This window comes from Metopolophium dirhodum, chromosome 1, assembly GCF_019925205.1.
Source record: "Metopolophium dirhodum isolate CAU chromosome 1, ASM1992520v1, whole genome shotgun sequence".
Classification (NCBI taxonomy): domain Eukaryota; kingdom Metazoa; phylum Arthropoda; class Insecta; order Hemiptera; family Aphididae; genus Metopolophium; species Metopolophium dirhodum.
In genome coordinates, this window is record NC_083560.1 from 52,365,979 (window position 1) to 52,389,183 (window position 23,205).

Genomic DNA, 23,205 nt, shown 5'->3' on the forward strand with positions numbered 1-23,205 from the left:
TTTAAAAATGTCAGGAAAATGCAAGAAATGTTTTAAAATTGTATATGACGAACATTTAATTTAAAACGAAGTCACTATTATAATATTTATATTTTATATTCAATACTATATTCGTTAATAAACTTTCAACTTTCAATTTAAATTTTCTTCTAAATTGTTCTTTGTCCAATATAATTTCTTTTATAATTTAAGAAGGAAACACGCTTTTAAATATTTCATGGAAGTCGTATACTAATCTATTGCCCATTGCCCTCTTATCGTTTGCTGACAACCACTTTCAAAATTAGAAAGTATAGTTTTGACGGATGAACAAACTGCCGTAGTAATTAAAATCTAAAGAGCATTATTGAGAATTAAAATCCTTTACCCCTTGTACTTTGCGTGTGACTGATATCTTATGCCATTGGTTATCGTCAAACCGTATTCTGTTTGGCTTGATAAACATATCTAATGAGCCCGTTCCCACTCTCATCGTCACTGTAATACCACCAGTTACGATACCCACGTTTAAGTAGTTACTAGAGCCGTCTCCTGAAACATAAAAATATACAGTTGTTATAATCACTTTTTGATATTGTTAAAATAATCGTGATTATGTAGCCATAAACGTCGAATATTCTAAAGTGCGTTGTAAAAATAATGACTATTGCAGTATAGTTAAGTACTAATAAAGATTAGTATACATTCTTTGGTATTACGGTTCTATTAAATATTAAAAATAACATTAAATATTTTTTTATGATAATGTGAATACCCACGTATAACATATATTTTTGTTTTCATAATTTGTACTTGTTTAAAAGTTATAAGCACTTAATTTTTGAAAAAAAAAAATCGACAATGGTTTTAGTTAACCGGTCTACTCAGAATTGTTTTTTATATATTTACCATAACATTTAAATTTAAAATAATATTATCACTCTACCAGTGATTGAGTGATTGACACACAGTAATTAACAACAAACTTGACACAAGATATTATAATTTGATCTTTAATTATTAGTTATTTATTCAATTACTACTGGAAAAAGATAGTTGATAATTTTTAATACGAACAAAAAATGGTTTTTAATACATATTTGATAATTAAATAAAAAAATAGTAAATAAAAGGAATGCTTATTAACACTTAATCTTGCACATAATATACTAATTCATATTACTTACCAACTATTTATCTAAAATTGCATTTTCGTATTTAATTATTTAAATTTTTAAATTAACCTGTAATTATATAATTTTGTTAATCGATAAATAGAGATGATTTAATAAGACAAAAATTAATTCGGTTAAATAAGATATTGATTTTTGGTTGCAAGTGCTTTACACTTTGATTAGTGGAAATTGTATTGCAGTAATCACTTGGATTGGTAGTTGGTAGCTATGTTATTTGACAATTATATTAAACAAAGGTTTGTGTGAAGACTTTGCTTGTTGTATTTAAACATGCTGAGGCATTTTATATATTTTATATTTTTATGAGAACATTAGAAACGTAAGCACACCTAATTGATGTATAGTTTATACTTGATTTTTAAACGGTCACATAATATTAAGTCACTTGCATGCTTTCTCTCGACACCTTAAAAAATGGTGAAATTATTCAAATGCCTCGCCGAAAAACTGATAAGTCACGTCATGTCACGCAGCCAGTCTCAGGACGAGATACATAACATCGGTCTCTTTGTGTGAGTTTGCACTGATGTTTAACGTCTGTTCATAATATAAATTACGTAAAAGGTACCTATCCATACAGTCGTGGGTAGTACACCAGACTTGTTATTATTTATCAAATGTTAGGTATATTATTTGAATCTCAGCTTTTATAATTTATATTTATGACGTAAAAAAGTGTTTGTAAATAATGAAAATCGAAAAAACAATATTCTAGGTAGGTACTCATTATTACGTTCCTGAAGCTTTGTAGGATTCTATCTTCCGATATTTATAAAATTCAGTGTTGTTTACAACAGTTGTGATTTATTACAAGTGTTTGAACCTTATTTAAACATTATTATTCACGACCGCCCACATTAATAAACTACATTCGATAGGAAAACGTTATGAAATAGAAGAGAACAACTGGTTAACCACAAAAACGATGTAATATAACGTTCTTTATATAATTTCACAAACACTATTATTAAGCTAAGTTTTAATTTCTAAGGAATAATACACCAACAAGTACAATTATTGTAGGTAATTTGAATTCAATATTATCAAATGAAAATTTCTTATTTTATAAATGTTAAGAATCCACTTTTATCATGATTAGTTTTTCATACATTATCAAAGTAAATAATGTTGAAACATTACATTTAATTATAAAAATATTTAATATTTAGCAACAGTAATACTAATTAACTAACATTTCATATTATGTTGAATTTAATTTTTACATCACATCGATAATATTTCCCATAATCAATTTCACAGCAAGTGGTATCCAAAGTTATTAAATATTTGAAATATTTTTTTCAAAAATACCTTTTACATTTTTATTAGCTACTAACTAGTAAATTGTTACAAGTTATTAAAATATGCAGAATCTAATTATTTACAAATTTAATAGTATACAAATACTTACATAATATTATTTTTAATGATAAATTAATGTTTTTAAGTGTATAATAATAACAGAAAATGTATTCTTACCCATGTGGTAAAGTAGTCCAGCTGTTTTTTTAGTTTTGAAATGCAATACGAATGAATCTCCTTCAGTGTTACCATCGAATGCGTATTTCAAAAATTCTCCTCCAGTAAATGAAGCTTCTGCCATTACCTTATCTGTGAAAAACAAAAAATAAAATTCTGATTACTATTTTGAAAAATAATAAACTAATTAACAAATATTGAATTGTAATATGATACAGGAAAAAAATCCCTAATAATTTTAAGTGCCAGTGGTAATTAAAACCACTAGCAGAACACGACATACATAAAAATGGTCAAAACCACTTTGGAATTACTTCTATTTTTGGGCTGGGGGCTTTGTTTTTATCATGTTATCAGAATAAATAAAAATATTTGAAATTGTATCTTTTGTTGCATAGTTTTATACAGGGCAATAATTTCTGTCATAAAAGCAACTTCAAACCGGAAAACGTGTAATCAAAGTTGCAAGTTTACCATTTTCCAAACAATAGAAAATGTTTTATAATAATTATTAAACTAGATACATTATTTTTACTCGTTTGAATTATTTAGTTTTTGAACAGTTATTCAGATCAAACTAGATATTTTTATTATGAACTATTGATAATTAATAAAAACAATTCAATTTTTAAATTACATATTGTTTTAACTAATTATTTTTTCTTAGTATGGTGTATAATGTATTGAATTCAAATGTTTAATTTATGTTTTTATTATTTTGAACTCTGAAGTTTCATGAATTTACTGATCATAGATTTTCTAAATACTTACGATATTGTGGCTTATAAATAACTGTGTAGGAATATTATAGTTTCAATATAAAAAAAAAGTCGTCTAGCGCTCATCAGAAGTAAAATATTTCTTTCTATCGACAGTGGTATACTTTTAAAATATTTTTAATATCCCAAATGTATATTTCGTTTAAAGCTGTTGGAGCACACCGTATTGTTTGTAGTTTTAGACCAATAAGCAGAAGTTTATGTACTTCCCGATGTTCAATTATTATAAAATATGTATGAACTCATCATCTCCTCTTCTAGGTTATGTAGGAAACAGATTTTTGATTTTTGTATTCAATAAGGCTTAAAAATATGTTAAAATTTAAATAAATTATGAAAATATTTTTATTTTATGCATTTACATTGAGTTTTAAAACATAAATTATTTTTCCTACATAACCTAGTAAAGGAGATGATGAGTTCATACATATTTTTTAAAATAATAATCGGACATCGGAAAGTACATAAACTAATCTTCCGTTTATAGCTATTTTGTACCGATTTTAACGGTTTTTTTTACGATAATACGATATGGCCCAGATAATGGATTACACACACTAAAGTTCATTCACTACTCACACAATGACAAACATTTGTCAATAATATTCTTGCACATTTTCCTACATTTATTACTTAAAATATTTTATGCTTTTATTACCGGGAAATAAACATATCTTAATAATATATTATAATAGTCTAGTTGTTTATAGTTTTAATTACAAAATACATTAACTCTCAATTTTCTATTTCAATTATATACCTATTAAGTTGACATATATTTTTAATATTATTAACCTATCAACATCTAAGGAGAACCTTTATTTTGATATGTTAATAACTTATAAATACTTATTAATAAGGAAGTGCTAACACATTTATTTTGTTTTAAGTAAAATAACATACGTTAAATAATGTTGTACCTAATATCTACTTATCCAACAAGCGAGTGGGTATAAAGTATTATATTGAAAAAACTAAAGGCACGGGTTTCTTTATTTTTAACAGGCATTTATTTATAAAATTTTCAAAATTTTTCAACATGCAGTTGTAACAATAATAAAATCGACTTTATTTTAGATTTTGAGCGAAGCGATGAATGTATTGATTTTACAATGATGTGTGTTTTTTTTTTTAATTTTTTTTAAATTTATTTAAATTTTTTTTTGTGTCTGTCGTCAGCTTTTAGGACAGTAAAAGTGCTTGGATTTTCTTCAACAGTAACTTTTCTGATAGGAAAGGGAATCTAGTTGGTACTTTGGGGGGTCAAAATGTGAATGTTTATTTTAGCATTTTCTATACACCATAACATTTTCCAAATATTTTGACTTATTTTGAGCTGTTAACGGACATTTTCAGTTTCCATTTTTTTTAGTTTTTTTTTCTATAAATATCAATAAAATTTTATTTGTTGGGTAAAAAAGCATGAAAATTTAATATAAGATTCCTGACATATCGTGGAAAAATATTAAAAATACATTGACCCAATTTTTTTTTATAAGCATTTAAAGTTCAAATTTTGACAAAATTTATCAAATTTATAATTTAATAATTATTTTCTAGTTAAAAATTTATAAAATGTTCAACTTTTATAGCTAAAGATTGAAAATTGAAAACAAGGCTCCACGTAAATAGGTTATATATAAATTACTTTATTGACAATAACATTATCAAATATACTTGGTAATATCAAAGGCTGACTGACCGTTTTCGCTCAGAATCGTTTTTCTTATACAATGATATTATTCATTGAATTCAAATTTAACACCATCCATTACAGTTACCCACTTGTAACCTACTGTACAGCAGAGCGACATTCACTTACCCACCTTTTTTAAAACTGATATTGTCTTGCATAAAACTTAAATTACGCTATGAATTAAAACACTGATACTAATTATGACTTAATATAAAAATATTTGATCATCATAATACAATGCCATACTAACTACATAATACACATTTTTTTCTAAAAGTCAGACGATCAATACATGTTAGGTGCAGGGACTGGAACCGTACCGAAATTGACCGGTTTTGGACCAAACATTTTTGAAAATCTTGGGACCGGAACCATTAAATACATTTTTTTAGGAACCGAAACCAAAACCTATATTTTGATGTAGAGGTTTTTTTTGGTTTTTTCGGTTCCAAAATCCAATTGATATTTATCTATAGTAGTAGGTATAATATTTATAATTATAAAGTTAGTTATTACTACTTATTAGTAATAACATATAATTATAAAATAATAGATCTATAAAAGTTTATCAGTACTAAGAAATAAGAATTTTTTTATGTGTACAACAGAATCGTCATAAAATAAATTCATAAAAAAAATCCAAATTCTAATTTCCATGTAATCTATAACAACTAACAGGCCCGGTACCTATCCGCGTTCAGTTATTATTGAATCGCAAATCGCAATTTGCAATAACTAATGTAGAATTTTTAAAAATAATAACAATTTGTACGTTTATTAGTGTTTTAGAGTAAGTTGTCTTATAATCGTTCCCTAACTAATATGCGTACAGGGCTGCAGTTATAATATTAAATACCTAATGTGGGTATCTTCTATCAGTTTAAAAATTAAATATTATTAACTAATAAAATAGGTAGGAATACCTAGATATGTTTTAAATATATTATAATTTAGGTTTATATTATATATTATATGCCAATTATGTTTTTTGAAATTTTACAATGTTTAGAATTCAATGGTATAGTGAAACTTCCATAAACAGTTAGTAAATTATTGAATATAATAATATATCTTTTATAGTTTTATAGTTAATGATATTTTATTACCTAAACTCTAAATTGGTACCTACACTTAGTTACAATTATGGGTTGACGCAGTTATGGCTACGACTACCGGCTACCGTGTCAAGGTACCTACCATTAAATAGAGGTATTCTTAATATGTTAATTGTTTTATACAGTACTTATTGATAAAAATAAAATAAAAAGCCAAAGTCAAATATAATGGGTTCAAACCGGTATTAACCGAAGCCGAAAATAAAACTTGATATTTTTTAAAACCGAAACCAGAAGCGGAACTGCAATTTTGGATTTTTGAGAATGGAAACCTAAACTTAAGTCGATAAAATTATAAAAGTTCAGGCCCTGGTTAGGTGCATACCACAATTTAATAAAATATTTTATGAACTAATTATTCAATTAATTAATCATATTGATACGTAAATACAAACTAGTAATTGCACTTTTATCAAAATAAACAATATTTTGAATATATGCAAATTTTGTTTTATTATGACCTCTACTAAAAATATGTTAATATATAGCATTAAGCATTACAAAAATAAAAAATAAATTCTTCAAGGATAATTAGGAAATTATTGCATTTTATAAATACCAGTGGTTAACACTATACGAATTCATTATTTACAAAAGAAAAATGCATTATTTTAAGATTAAAATAATTAGTGTAGGTACTATTTTTCTTCACTTTATAAGATGTGTACAGTTGCATAACTTAAAAAGTGTTTAATGTATCAAAACACTATAATTACGTTGCATTAGTAATAAATACATTTGTTTAAGCAGATAAAAAACCGTGAGTCACATACATTTGAATAAAGTTTCAAAAAAAAGTAATAAAATTGAAGGGAACATTAACGTAGTTATCGTGCATAAAAAAAATAAGATAAAGAGGTGTTAAGTCTGATTACAATAATGGCCTTTTGAGCTTCCCCGCCGGCACAATAGGATTGTGCTGATAGACAGCTGCTAAAAGTTAAAGAAAAAAACAACTTGTGTGTAGTGTGTGGATACCTTTTCACATACAATTTGATTTTTTTTAACGTTTTACCTTCATTCTATGTCTCAGTTAATACTCCTACTTATATTTTTACTCATTGTAAAAATTAAGCAGGATTTCAACTTACAGCATAAATTAAGCAAATTAATAAACGATAGGTGATAATTAGTTTATTTTCAATGTTATACATCTATTTATATTTTAAATGTTGTAACGGACATAACATTTTGGTGGTTAAAAACATCCTGTGGGACTTAACACCCTTAGTCCCTAAATATCCACCCATTTAGGCATATACTGCTACGTACGAACCCCTCTACTCCACCCCAACACATAGTTATAATATACAATATCTAATATATTATAGTAACACATAGATAGTCGAGATGATGTCAGCGTTGCACTCAAGATCCTGGGAGAGCAATATTATAATTGTTAGCAACAGCCTCAGCATCTGCCAACGGCCAGATGACAAAACCCGAGCTGGTAAGATATCTGTGAGAACTCTTCGACAAGTAGTAGTTTATATGAATTAGATCTTAGCACTGTGACAAGACGGCCGTGAGTATACTCACTTATTATAACGATCCCCCGCATCGACCAAAGGCAAATCTGCAACCCTGAGTCATAGGTCAGTGTTTGCACTATGAAATAGTCAACCATCTAATTATGGAAGGCCCCACGGACTGTGAGAACTAACGACGCAGTCCGCCAGGAATCTAGTAAAGAGAGGGGATAGGACTATATGTATAGGAGCCCTGGGAGCTGCTCATTATTCAGACGTGATCTTGCCATTGTACGTACGCACTCCTGTACCTCTTCGACTCTTTGGTAATCACTATTCTCATTTTGACTTAGATTATTTTCGTTAAAAACGTATTTCGGACTTAGAAAATATTCGAGCAACCACTTATTTTCTAAGACACCAGTATTCTTCGTTAAATAGAATAATCTAAACAGTATAAATTTCAATTTTGTCTTTGCATTTTTTTAATAAAAATAACATCTTCAACCCCAAATTGTTGATCATTGCCACTATTACCATCATTCTATCCTGTCACCATTTCCTGTAAGACGGGTGCACGCGACAATACTAAATTTTTCTTTTTTCAAATAAAAATACTTTATTACCATATTTTTTTATTTTTTTTTTACGGTATTTGAAGTACCTATTTTAATTATTTATAAACGATAACCCTATATTTTATACTATTTTATTTATTTATTAATCTATGACAATATTTATATTTCTAAGAATATATTGAATCTACATTTTTTTATACATGACCATTTCAAATTTGGGTAACAGGAGTGATGTGGCGATATTATGATATGGTACATCTCGTGAAATGTTGGAGCACCACTCCGGGAATCCAAACTATAAATTCTTTCAAACAATAAACTATTGGTTCAATAACCAAAATGTATACATAAACATGTCATAAATATAAAGGTTGCCTTAAAAAAAAAAAAAAAATTCAATCTGATAGGAAATGTGATTCTTTTGAAAAAATAGTGAAAGAACATCGAAGATTATAATCATTTAGTACGTAAATTATTCCTTTTAAGTATTTCATTTTAAAAATAAACCTTGTATTAAATTTTAAAACTTACTGATCAAGTGGAAAAATTGTATCGATATTTATAGAAATAAACATAATATGTGTTATTACTTATTTTTATCACAAATAATAATATGTCACATGATTAGACAATGTTCGAGATAATTCGAATGTGCATATAAGGTAATGTACAGTTATTATTATTTTTTTTTAACATTATGCTAAAGTATTGTTTATATCCCTATACCTAACCTGGCCGGACGAATAGGTAATTTAGGTACTTTGATGGTTGGGTATCGTGGCATTTGAAGTTTAAACATGTTCTAGGCATATCATTATTCTCTGTGTGTGGGGTCCCATGCTAGGGGAGATGGGAGTGATAATTAATATAATATGGGACATCAACAAAAAAGTACTACCAAAACTAATTTTAGTATCTACTACCAAGTGTTAAAATGTCGGAGCATTGCAGTATTTGCCTATATTGTACGCGATGACATCGTTACTAAGACCGTCGGACCCTAGGACACCTACTTAACTTGCATACAGCTCTATATCGTCGGATCACCAATCACTCTGAACAACAAGCATTGTTAAAAATACGAGTGGTCCTTCGAAAACGGTCACGTGGTTAGTTATTATATACGAAATAATCGAATACCAAATAGACTCCAATGTCTCGCCAATCGGTGTAGAAATGTAGTGGAGAAAACGACAACTACTGACCGTCATAACTCACAAACACATATTATGCAAACGAGATACGTATCCGAACTTTGCACACCACATCTGAAACAACATATAACTAGTTGTGGAAAAAATGATCGATTCCGATCGCTGTGAGTCAATAAATTCTCTAATTTGAAACAACGAAAAATACTTAAAGGCAATTACAAATGTGAAATGATCAAGTAACATGAAGTAATTTAATAAACCTCAATGCAACGTCCCTTGTTTATTCCATCTCAAACAAACAATGTATTTTAATAAAAGTTATAAAACATTATAATAGCTCCAGTTTAGATTGAAAAAGTTTCACCACGGAATCTGAACTTTGAATGAACTGGCCCACATTCTAATATAGTATAGAACAGATTTGAATCAAATAAAAATAATATGATGGTTATATTAGTATGAAAAATGATTATATTTTAATTTTATGAATAAGTTTTATTATTGGCTACTCTCGAAGTAATATTTAGTCAACATTTGTTTGTCCCAGCTTTCCCAATATAATAGTTATTTAAGAAAAAAATGTTTTAAAAGAGGACTGCTGACTTTATTATTATCTGCTAGAAAAAAAAAGTCTTGAAATAACTTAAGAATATTTTTGACTTGCAGCATGTACGTATACATATTATACAGTGAAACTGTCTCTGTCGGACACCTCTAAACAGCGGACACCTTATTCAAACCTTCCCTGTATAATTACCTATAGATAATTGCCAAAGTTGATAAAATTACAAATATCTACAGATATTTTTGTCTATTAAAAAATATCAAATAGAAATATCGTACAAAATATCATGTCAAATGTGCATTATTGTATATGTATATAAGTAAGCGTCTAACCAGTAATAATGGATATGAATACAATTTTTCAAAAATTTTAAGCAAATAAATAATAATAAATCTTTGTTTTACTTTTTTAAACTGATATACAAGTATACAACTTTACAAGTAGGTAAGTTTCCTTTAATTATATCATTGTTTTTATTTATTTAAAGCTATTTAGGTATTAAAGGCTAATCAAGTTATTATACCATATATTATATTGCACATGTTGTAAAATTAAGTATGTAGTTAAATCCTACCTACATATAAAAAACTTACTTAGATAAGTGTTAAAATACAATGTAACTATGGTAAACTGCTTTTTTTAACACAATGAAAACCTAATTAAATAATAAATAACTCCTATTTAAAAAATGTATATTTGAACCCTTTTGTTAAGTTATTTGAACTTACATTAAACCTATTTTATAATTTTAATTTAGACTTTTTACATATAGACCCTTTATTATGACTTGTAAATAGCTATCGTATTATTTTAAAACTTCACTAAAGGAGTTTGTTTTATTGTTTCGATCAGGGACGAACCGAAGGAGGGTCATCGGAGGGGGGGGGTGTTCAACCCCTACTCGGCAATATTCGATTTTCAGTTGGCAAAATGGAATTTATTTTCACCTGAATTAAACCAATTTTTTTAAGACGAGGAAAGGAAAATTAAATAAATTGTTTAAATATTATTAAATAATATATTTTTAATATTGTTAATATTGTCATAACTCAATATTTTCGTAATGAGTTATGGAGCGGATTCACAAAAGTATACCGAGACTACAAGAATCGGCAGTCGGTAAAAGATAAAAACCTAATGAACTGCTTATAACCATAAGCGCAACTAGGGGGGGGGGGCTGGGAGCTTTGCCCCGCAAAACTTGTAATAGCCTCCGCAAAATAAATTATTCATTTGTTTCCTAAAATAATAATAAATCTTTAAAAATTAAACTGTATTTCTTACTTTTTTTTGGGGGAAAAAATGTAATTATCTAATTTTTATTTAAACCTTACAATTATTTTATATTACCTATGATAAAATATGGTAAATATCATTAGCTGTATGTCTGTGTTTGTTTGAAGGAAACGATTTATGTCGGTATATTGGTAAGATTGTTATACATAATTTTAATGAATATGCACTGAACTAAATGAACTACAGAGACAGTGAATTGCGGAATAAAAATCCCCGGAAAAAAACTCCCGACGAATAATCCCGGAAAAAAATCCCCCAGATTACAATATTACTAACGACTAGGTACATGATATTGAATATTGATTAATCAAAGATTTTTAAAAGCTAATTAGTGTAATAATTATCTTATTATAAGTATTTAATTACAACTATATTATACTTACTAGTAGTATATTATACCTACTTTTCATTAAAAAAAATAAAATATAATAAATAATTTTCAAAAATTAACAATAATATTATTTTGTTTTATATCACGATTTTAAACAATATATTATGTTAATAGTCTTATTAAAAGATTAGGTACCTACTACCTACATTCATATTGGTTATTTATTTGATAACTATTTGGATTATTTGACATTTCGATCATTCAAAATATTTTATTTTTTATTTTATAATCTTTTAAATATTGTATCTATAAATAAAACTTGTAAAATCGACTTTTAATAATAATAGTTATTATTAATATTGACATTTTGCTTATCGTCAACATTTTATTAGGAAACGTAATATTTTATTTTGGGGATATACTATAATATATAATATAAAACATCAACGGACGATGATTACCGATTATCTTGTATCGTATAAAATGTGTGTGTTTGATGTCTGTACAACTGTTAATAACAATCTGCAATCCTTAATTAAGGAGGAGATGGGGGGAACGGTCCATTGGGTGCCCATCTTCATTACCCAAAATATATTTTTTTAATGCATTCAATAGTTAAAAAAAAAAAATTATTTGAGTAGGTAGGTATAGTAGGTTAGGTTAGGTTAGGTTGCCAACAATTTTTTTTTGAGCATTTTAGATTACCGATTTAACTATTTAAGTATATAAAAGGTAGTTATATAAGAAAAAATTATTTAGCTCTTGTACCTAAATGAGGTATTTCAGTTAAAAGTATTAATGCATAGTATACTAAACTTACTTCAGACTTACAGAGGACTATAGTTAATAATACCTAGCGAACCAAAATTGATCATTTGACTGTCAAAATGTTCAGAAAAAAAGCTTTACCGGAATCCATCAAAAAATATAGTGGTTACCATTTGAAAAAAGGTGGGTAAGTGGATGTCACTCTGCTGTACAGTAGGTTACAAGTGGGTAACTGTAATGGATGGTGTTAAATTTGAATTCAATGATATATCATTGTATAAGAAAAACGGTTCTGAGCGAAAGTGGTTAGTCAGCCTATGATATTACCAAGTATATTTGATGATATTATTGTGAATAAAGCAATTTATAAATAACCTTTTTACGTGGAGCCTCGTTTTCAATTTTCAATCCTTAGGTATAAAAGTTGAACATTTTATAAATTTTTAACTACAAAATAATTATTAAATTATAAATTTGATAAATTTTGTCAAAATTTGAACTTTAAATGCTTATAAAAAAAAATTGGGTCAATGTATTTTAAATATTTTTCCACGATATATCAGGAATCTTATATTAAATTTTCACGCTTTTTTACCCAACAAACAAAATTTTATTGATATTTATAGAAAAAAAAGCTAAAAAAAATGGAAACTGAAAATGTCCGTAAACAGTTCAAAATAAGTCAAAATATTTGGAAAATGTTATGGTGTATAGAAAATGCTAATATAAACATTCACATTTTGACCCCCCAAAGTACCAACTAGATTCCCTTCCCTATCAGAAAAGTTACTGTTAAAGAAAATCCAAGCACTTTTACTGTCCTAAAAGTTGATGACAGACACAAAAAAAAAAATTAAAAAAAAATTAAAAAAAAAAAAACACATCATTGTAAAATCAATACATTCATCGCTTCGCTCAGAATCTAAAATAAAGTCGATTTTATTATTAGGACAACTGCGTGTTGAAAAATTTTGAAAATGTTATAAATAATTGCCTGTTAAATATAAAGAAACCCGTGCCTTTTTTTGTTCTAACGAAATTCCTTATCATCGATCCATAATTTATTGTTAAAAAAACCTGCGTAGAATGACATAAAAGATACACTCTGTATATTTGTTGTATAGAAAAAAATAATAAATTAGGTATTTCTGAGTTTCAACTTCAAATTTACTTCAAACTAAAAATTGAAACATAAGGTAGTATAGAAATTATAAGCTTATAGCATGTAACTGAAAATAACTTAATAGTTAACAAAAATTTTGAATTTCAAATTTTAGTCAGCAATTTTGAAAATTACACCCCCCATGATTTTTTTTTGAGATCGTCCCTGGTTTCGATAATTTAATGCAATTATTACCTTAATATAATATTACATATACATATTATAGGTATAATGTATTTTACTTGTTTTAATTCTTAAGCTTATGAAATGGGTTAAACATTTTATTTTCTGAACAGTGTACAGTGTACACATTAACAAATTATATTATATGATAATACGTATAATCTAAAATTATTTTTGTATTTCAAATTTTCATTTTAATTACGATTGAAGTTTAAAATGTAGAAACTTATGAAAGGTAAATTACCATGCTTCATGTATCATATAGTTGTATAAAACAGGTCTTAGGTCACTTTTAACGAACTAAATGATAAAAAATTTAAAATAAGTAACATTTGAAAAAAAAAAATGGAAAATTGTATAATCGAGAATATTTTCATAACGAGTGTCTCTATAGTTTTCATTACAAAATATTACAGTGTTATATTCTGCTATAATTGTAATAAATATAAGTATAAACCAATAACACGCCGTATCATAATGTGGCAAGTGTCATATACGAATGCACAAATAATAACAAAAAGGAATCATTCGATTTGTCCGTTATATTTTTCTTTCGTACGTACCTAGGTACCTGTTTATTGCTTTATAGGTACATGCACATTGTATACGTCTTGCACCTATATGCACACAAAAGCTACGGAACCAAGACAAAATAAAAACCTCAAGAAAGCTTGTTAGCACGTATAAATATAATATGTATACACAAGAAATTAATCATGTCACTGAATGACATTCAATTTTACCGGGTACGGTAAAAATACGAAACATGTATAATAGAAAAGTCCCTGACAATAGGTTGTAAAGTAATCAATGCAAACTCCGTTTGAAAAATTAACGATTTGACCTTTTACCAGTAGACACTATACAGAAATTTCAGACGTAAAGCCCAAAGTGTTTTTATCCATTGTAATGGTCATATTTTGGCATTTAGAACTTGCATAGGTTAAAACGATAACCTTGATTCTTCACTCTGTGATTGTGTACATACCTACTGGTATACCTATGTACCTATGTACTACCTATGCTATAATTTATTTGATACATTTGAATCGCGTGGAATAATATTTCGGTGAAATTAACAGAAATGGAAAATATAAATTTAATTTTTAAAATATATAAAATACATAAAATAATATAAAATGATTTTTAAACTATTTTGATATATACCTACATTATTTTTGTTTTATGATAGTCGGTAAGTACCTATAACCTATTCTATATTTTTCCTATTTTGTTAACTACTGTGTTTTGTTTTGTGGTATTTATTTTTAATTTTAATTATGTTAACAAATTTCAAACGCGTTTTGTCATGTACTCATGTATAACGATGTCAGTTTTACAGTATAACTATATAAATTTATAAACATTATATAAGTACAGATGAATTCAGTTTACACGACTGTTACAAATATTAGATAATAACTGGTAATTGTTTTCAGTGTCCATTATGCAGTAAGTACTACCTACTCAAATCTTATTCTACACATTTTAAAAATACCAAAAATATTTTTTATTACAATTACCTACCAATAATTATGAGTACTTCTCTAATAAGTCAGTTACAAGTATCTCTAAACCTCAAACATATTTCACACCTTTAACTAAACATAGTAATAATTTAAAATAAGTAATATAATAGGTATAGGTATACAATATTATTGTATTATAAGTATACAGTATGATGTTAACCTGAATTCAAAAGTTATATTTTAGTGCAGTTTTTAGTTTAATATATGACCAGCAATGACCATTTAATTTTTAAAAAAAATGTCATAAACCACTAAGGTAAATTTTTTTTGATGTTCTATAAACTATCATTTTCAAAATTCGAAAATGTTTATTCCTCTGCAGTCTAAAACGTAGATAATAATATTTTCGAGGAATACTCATGACTGCTGGTAAGATAAAAATAGAATATAAGTTAAATAAATAAATAAATATAAACCTGTTGTATATTATTTACAACAGCGCGCTGGAAGCCTAAGAAAACTGCGCTAAAATATTAATTTGTACTACTTTATTGGCTACTCGCTTTACAATTAATGCACGTACCGATTGTATACTATGCGTACTGAGTTACATCCTTTTTAGTATAGTAATTGGTCACCGTAGTTAATTATTAAATAAATTGCTGGTACTCTAAAATCAATTCGTAGTCAGTTAATTGGATTTAGATTTAAATCTAATAACATTTTACGATTGATTCGCTGCAGAAATACCATTAAGACGTTATTCGTGTGTTATCATCACAAATCGTTTGTATATTATTATCTCGTTCGTGGTTTTCGTTATTTTCATGTTACAATATCTATTTTCATATCTATTGTAAGTTCAAAGCTGTAAATATAATTTACAATATAATTTACTGTTATAATTTGATACTAGTCATGATGTTTTCTACAGTGTAGCGACTAATTGTAATATGCTTTTGATCTCACCCATATACTGGTACCCACAAACTCAAAGGTATGCCCTAAGTCAAAGTCTAAATTAGCTTATTAGCCCATCTGTAATTACACGTCAGTAGTCGTTTGTTCTCTGTTGTTGTTTGGGGATATGTATATAGTATAGCTCAACTACGCTATATTCGAATTAATTACTTTTTAATTTATGATATTATATTAATTAATTTTTACGAGCAATTTCCCATCTACATATTTGAACGATGGCGGGAGAGCTAGTGCCCGTGCAGGTACTTAGTTGGATCTTTTGTTTGGGATGCTATAATGCCGATTCAATGATGCTATAGCTAGTAGGCAGTTTCCGGTTTTGTGTAAAATGTAATATGCACGCACCCAATTATCAACGTTTAACCTTATGTTCAACTTTTGAAGCCACGTTAGACTTGATCGAGGGATCGTTGTGTAGTTTGGAGTTTCCACTAAAGGTATGGTAACCATATTTACTTAGAGTATAAAGCAATCCTTTGCCAAAAGCCTGAGACAAGTTAATGAAAACTCTCCGAGAATATTTATTCTCGTTGAAAGCTCCGCTAATCACGTAAGTATGGTGTGAAGAAGTCGGTTGGTGGTCCAGTGTTTATTATTTATCTACGCTCTCGCAATATTATTGAATTCAAACAAATATTGGTCTTAGACACTCGAGAAAGTCATTCTCTCAAATAGTTTTGATGTTTTCAGCAAAAGCAATATTGGCGTGAAATGTCAGGCATTTAGAATAACGCTCTATTGATGATAGCACTCTAGGTTTATATATTTGTGTGAAAAAACTGTATTAGTGTGTTTTCGATGCGTACTTTCGCATGACTACGTTAAATAAAAAAACATCATTTTACCTGTAAGTATCACAAGTCATTACTATGACGTAGGTATTTTAATAGTGGTTCTTTATATGTAAGGCATGGAGCGTTGTTTCGTTACAACTACAGGGTTTTTTTGGTCTCGGGTTCTAAATCAATATGCTGATTTGAGTCGTAAAAAATACGTATTTTTATTATTTGTTTCATTACCTATAGTGATAGTTATAACTACACGGATTGGCAGATCGGTGATAAAGCCTAGATCATCGGAGTTTATTATTTTAAAGCTGCATTAAACGTATACGTATGTTTTGACATAATTGTAATCATTGTTGTTTGCGATGTGCATGTGAAACTACTAACAGTATTTTTATATATTTTATTTTAAAGTTACATAGTTCATTTAATATCTTTTTACTTAGCAACATGTTATTGGCTTGTGATTGTACTTAATGCCATATTCGATTCACTTTTATTTATTCATTTGAACAAGAGTTATAAAATCGAATAACATAAATTATTTTTATTACAAAATAGGCACAGCTGTAAAAAACAGAATAAAAATCAATTGTTTAAATTTTTCCTGCGTGTACACAGCATATTAAATATTATAAAATTATAATTTAAATTACAATATTATTTTCGGAAAAAATAATTTTAAAAATAAACTAAATTACTATGAAGGTCGTGTGTACGGTGAGAGTATATCATATTATAAAATATACACTTAACGGCTCAATTATAATTAAAAAATAATAACTAAGTTATAAGTAGAAGATAAAGTTTAAATAAAGTTAGGACAAGTTAACTAATTAAATACAGATTTAAGGAAAACATTTGAAAGGTTAGTGTTTTAAGTGTATATTATTATAACTCGTCCAAAACCTAGTATGTGTAAGGAATTTAAAAAAAGATGAATAAATAAATACTAAAAAAAAATATATATTAAAAGTTTATAAAATATTGATACACTGATAGAATACGTCTTGATAATTTATATAACTATATTAAACGATTTATTAGCTCACTGACTAAACGTATTAAGTATACATCCAAAAGCAATAATCGGAAAAAAATATATGTATTTGCAATAACTTCTTATTATAAAATGTTTAAATTTGAGGTTATGTTTTTGTTAATAATATGATGCATAAGCATCAAACACACGGTACTTTAATAATGAATAATAATTCAGAAGTATATAGATCAATGTTTATGAATCAATTTCAAATAATATCTTTCATAATTTGTATACTTATTGCAATTTACAATATTTAATTTTTAAAGTAATTTTATTAGCACTATAGGTAAATTTTAGTAGTTTCCAAAATAAAAATAACTTTTTATTCTGTTTTAAATTATTATTCTGATAAAATCTCAGATTTGCTAAAACTTTCTATTTAAAATTGTCCACTGAATATTACATTTTACTTTGGTTCTCATGAATATAATATTAATGCCAAACAAATAGGTAGGTAAGTCCTAAACATTTTTATAAAAAATATTTAACAGTTATAATATGCTGTAATTATAACTATAACTCATTTGAACTATAATATTTTAATTATGGCTAATACTAATTGATACAACTATAGTAGGTCCTTTATTTGTATTGTTTACTATAATATTATCCAAGAAAACTGAAAAGCGTAGGAAAATATTTATAAATAAAGAATATGAATATGTATATACTAGGTACAGTGTGTATAAAAAACATACATTTTTTTTGTGTACGTTTAATACCGAATAACATAAAATGTATATTTTGGGGTTATAAATACGTTTGCATTAGAGTTATTTGTAACAGGTGTTTCGAGTTAGCCACTCGGGACCAACATAAATAAGGTTAACCTTATTTCCTTATGTAGATTTACTGCTGAACAAATATGTTTATGAAAATACCAATGTTTCAATATAGAATTTATAAAATATACGAGTAGGTATGTATATGTGTAGTATGTACCAGTAGAAATCGTTTCCGAAGGAAACAGAAAACTTAACGACCCAAATTTAAAACGTAAGTAATTTAATAACAATATATTGTATTAAGATTTGTTATTTAAATTTAAAAAAACGTTAACTTTAAATATGTAGGTATATGATTTACATCCTATGTAAAAAAAATCTGTTACTTTTGTTGGTTACGTGTTTTTTTATACAAGAACCGTGTTGTAACTTCTTATTGCTACTTTTCCAAACTTTGTTTTTGAACTTATTTTTTTAACAGTCATACAACTTTGCACTATTATTAACTGCATTGAATACTGAATTGAATTGGACAAATCTCTACATCGTTAACATGATATTATTAGCGTTATCACTATCATTACCATCTTCTTCAGATTTGCGTCTATTAGTGAAGAAATAATTACATATCTGCTTGATCTGTGATAGCACTAAAGTTTGTTCCTCATTAGTGACAAAAATTATTTCTGTACCTATAACTATTTTTCAAACTTATTTGTCTACCTTTTCTCATTGAGTTGGACCGTTAGTGAAACATGCGTGATGCATGTCGAAAACATTGATGATTATTACTTTTGAAGTTACGTGTCGCACCCTAGAAAAATCAGTATTCTGGTACACTGAATAGTGAATACTGATGTCGGTTTCAATTTTATTTTGTTTAATGACAATAATTTTTAGTCCCAATGATTTTCGGAAGTAAATTTTCATATACATTTCATTAGACCTGTATACATTGTTTGAATAGCAGTTGTACGATATCTTGGTAAAAATACAAGTTAAATCATGCGTAGTTTAAACCTTATAGAATGTGCATGAAAGTTGATTACTAAAAGTAAAATATTTTAAATTCTGAGCGGAGCGATGAATGTATAAAAATGCTTAGATTTTCTTCAACAGTATCTTTTCTGATAGAAAAGTGAATTTAGTTGGTAATTTGGGGGCGTCAAAAGTAAAAATGTCTCAGTGGTTTTTAAAAGTGCCGTGAAAAACAAAACAAAAATTAAGGAAAAACTTTGTGTAGGAACTGTAAGAAATGTAAGGAATTTTTGGTGTAACTCTAAAACAAATGACCGTAAATACATGATATTTTGACTGAATGTTTATAATAGCATTTTTATATTTGCTAAAACCAACTAGTTGTGTTGACATTTTGCACTTGCAATGTGATTCAATGTGATTGTATTCTTAGGAATCTGTTTGAAAAAAACCTGATTTTGTCTGCATAATTAATCTAGGTCCACTGTAATATATCCTTCTTTTAGCTTAGGCTGAATATTTCCAAGCCAGTTTTATAATATTTCAGTGTTTACTAACTTTAATTCTCTACTAATTTCCAATAATACAGTAATACAGTATTATACGTTTTGTGCATTAATCTAAAGCTGAAACATTTGACATGAAACAGTTGAATAATTAAAATATATTTATACTTGCCAAGGCTTTCAGAAAACTTATATAGGCTTTTTTTATGAAGAATCCATTCATCGGGTATTCAAATGTCACTGATTCATGAACCAACGTTAAGCTAGCAGTACCTCAACACAATATTGTCTAAATTTGTATGTTGTACAACTTCAAAGTTTTTTTTATTGATCATTTTACGTTTTTATACACTTTTTATTTTTTATCAAGCTTTCCATAATATGATGGAATTTGTTAAAGAACCTACGATATATTCGTTAGCCATGCCAAATGTATTTCATATCTTTTCTAACGAACCATACATTTTAAATATAAATATTCATTCAATTGTTAATAATTGCTTTTGATTGCTCATAATTTCGAAATAAATACTGAACTTATAATATGAAACACGCAGCACATAACGTAAAATGCGACCAGGTACACGAACTATACACGCTGACTGATATTTTTAATGTTTGACTTATCTTGAAATTTATTTTTGTCGAAAACCGTCGATAATAATTATTATGACTCGTATATTGCGCGGTAATTATAGATAAAATGTATGTCTCAATTCACAAAAAAATATCATTGCATCCGTTTGGCCATTATAAATTATAATAACGCTATAAAAATCAATAAACATTAGTATATAAAACAAAAGAGTTTTTCCGGGCCCTTTAATAATTGTAGGTCATTAAACCAGGTACCCGTGTCATTACAATCGTTGTCTGATTTATTATACTGTAGGTAGGTAAACCTGCTTAAATAAAAATCTCTAATAAAGATTTTGGTGTGTGAAAGTAAATCTTGACTAGATATAGGTTATGATTTATCATTTATGACTGAAATACTGAATACGTATTGGTTTTATAAACATTTTACATGATATAAATACATTTTGACATTTCGTAAAACGTCTTATATAGTGTTCTAAGATGTTAAATAAATTATGTGAAGAAACTCTATAATATATTATTATGAGTTAAAAATATATTATATTAGTTTTGTTTTGTAAGACCATTGATTTTGATTTTTCTATAAAAGTTCACAATAATTAAATAAAAAATAGCAAAACAAAAAGTGAATGACCTGCATTTATAATATATTGATTTGAGAACAAAAACTGAGCTTGGAATAGATTTAGAATGTAATGGATAGTCCAACTACCACATTTTAAATCATAAAGTGATACCCAATCTATGAGCCAATTATTCAACTTCTATACGAATATAATACATATTATCAAATATTTTTATTTATTTTATAAGTTATAACAATAATTCAATTCATTATTAATCAATAATTATCTAATTAACAATCTATAGTTATTAGAATTAAGTTAATCTTTGTTTTTATATCAATATTTCAATTTATAAAAAAAAACAGTTATTTATTTCGTTAAAAAAACAACTGATGTTTAACTGAAACCAATAATTTATTTCTTAAAATAAAATAGTCTTATATAGTACCTATAATAACTAGATAAACTATAATAGCTATTTGAAATCGAATGATTTATAAAAAAAAAATGCTGTATAATCGGTTTGAAATTACATTTCTACGGTTCGAGGGGAATACAATTTTAATAGATTGATGGATTATTTATTATACAATCAATACGTATTTATTTCTTCTTTTATTTTTATTTATAACTGCTGCAGTGGCATCAAAATCATACGTTTGGAAGGATTCATTTGTGTAATACGTTTTTATAAATTATAAACTGTTATGATGTCTTGATAAACAATTTACAATCTACATTAATATTAAATGTTTTTATAGATAAATGTTATAAACAATTTTTTTTTATGTAAGTATTTACAACATTTAAATATTAAGATTATTTATTTATTTATTTACAGTCATATTAGAAAACTTTAAGTTTCCTGACTTATTATATACATAATATATCATTTTGTGATTAAAAATTTCGTAGGAAAGTATAGGTAGGACTGCAGTAAACTCTCACTAGGAGCGGTACTGCTGTTATCTCGCGTGCTTCAGATATCGTTATCTAGTGAGGGTAAACCTGTTGGTGTTGAGCGGCTCAGGAGGCCGTACCGGTCTGAGTTGCACCGTCATGATTGATTATAAAGTTAAATTGTCGAATAAAAGTTAATTTCCTAACGAAAGGTGTTATTACTGTTATTGTTAGATCTTGATAGTTAACAGGACGTATTGTTCATGTATCCGATGAAATATAGTTAAATATACTGAGGTAAAAAAAGTAAAATAATAGTGCCTATTGGAAAATTAGCCCGGGTCTTAAGAAAACCTTGAAAATTCTCGTTAAGCTCAGTCCACCTGCCACGTGGTTACTTTTTTTCCTTCAAACCCTGGCGCCCACGAATGAACAACAACTGTCATTATATTATTATTATTATTATTCGTAATTATTATAACCACTGCGAATAGATAATGTCGCGTTGGTCACGCATGGAGGCATTCGTATCATTATTATTATTATTATTATCATTCGAATACCAACCAATAGTAGACAGTGTCAGTACAAAATATGGAGAAACGAAACAAATAAGTAAAATAATGATAATAATAATAATAATAATAATAATAATAATATTATTATGAATGCGTGTGTACAATGCGCGTACACGCGAAACGGCGGCGGCGTGCCGTAAATGCAATATTATCGTAACGAGCCGAACGACCGTATTCATCGTGGTCGGAGACGTATAATAATATTATTATTATTTATTAGGTATCGTTTCACCGGGTAAAGACGTTTTCGTATTCGTGTCTGAGTTCCGCTGACATATTCGTGAGCGGGCGAGTGATGTGCCCACACGCGCGCCACGCGTGT

General features: G+C 27.3%; 1 protein-coding gene across 1 annotated transcript in view; it reads right to left on the reverse strand.

Moving 5' to 3' along the window:
* Positions 1–23,205, reverse strand: part of LOC132949759 (neurexin 1) — a 272,000-nt gene that overhangs the window by 41,068 nt on the left and 207,727 nt on the right. Inside the window, exons 5-6 of the mRNA XM_061020821.1 lie at positions 2,655–2,786; positions 368–531 (exon numbers count right to left, since the gene is read on the reverse strand). Of these exons, the coding sequence (XP_060876804.1) occupies positions 368–531; positions 2,655–2,786 (296 nt within the window). The remainder of the gene's footprint in view (positions 1–367; positions 532–2,654; positions 2,787–23,205) is intronic.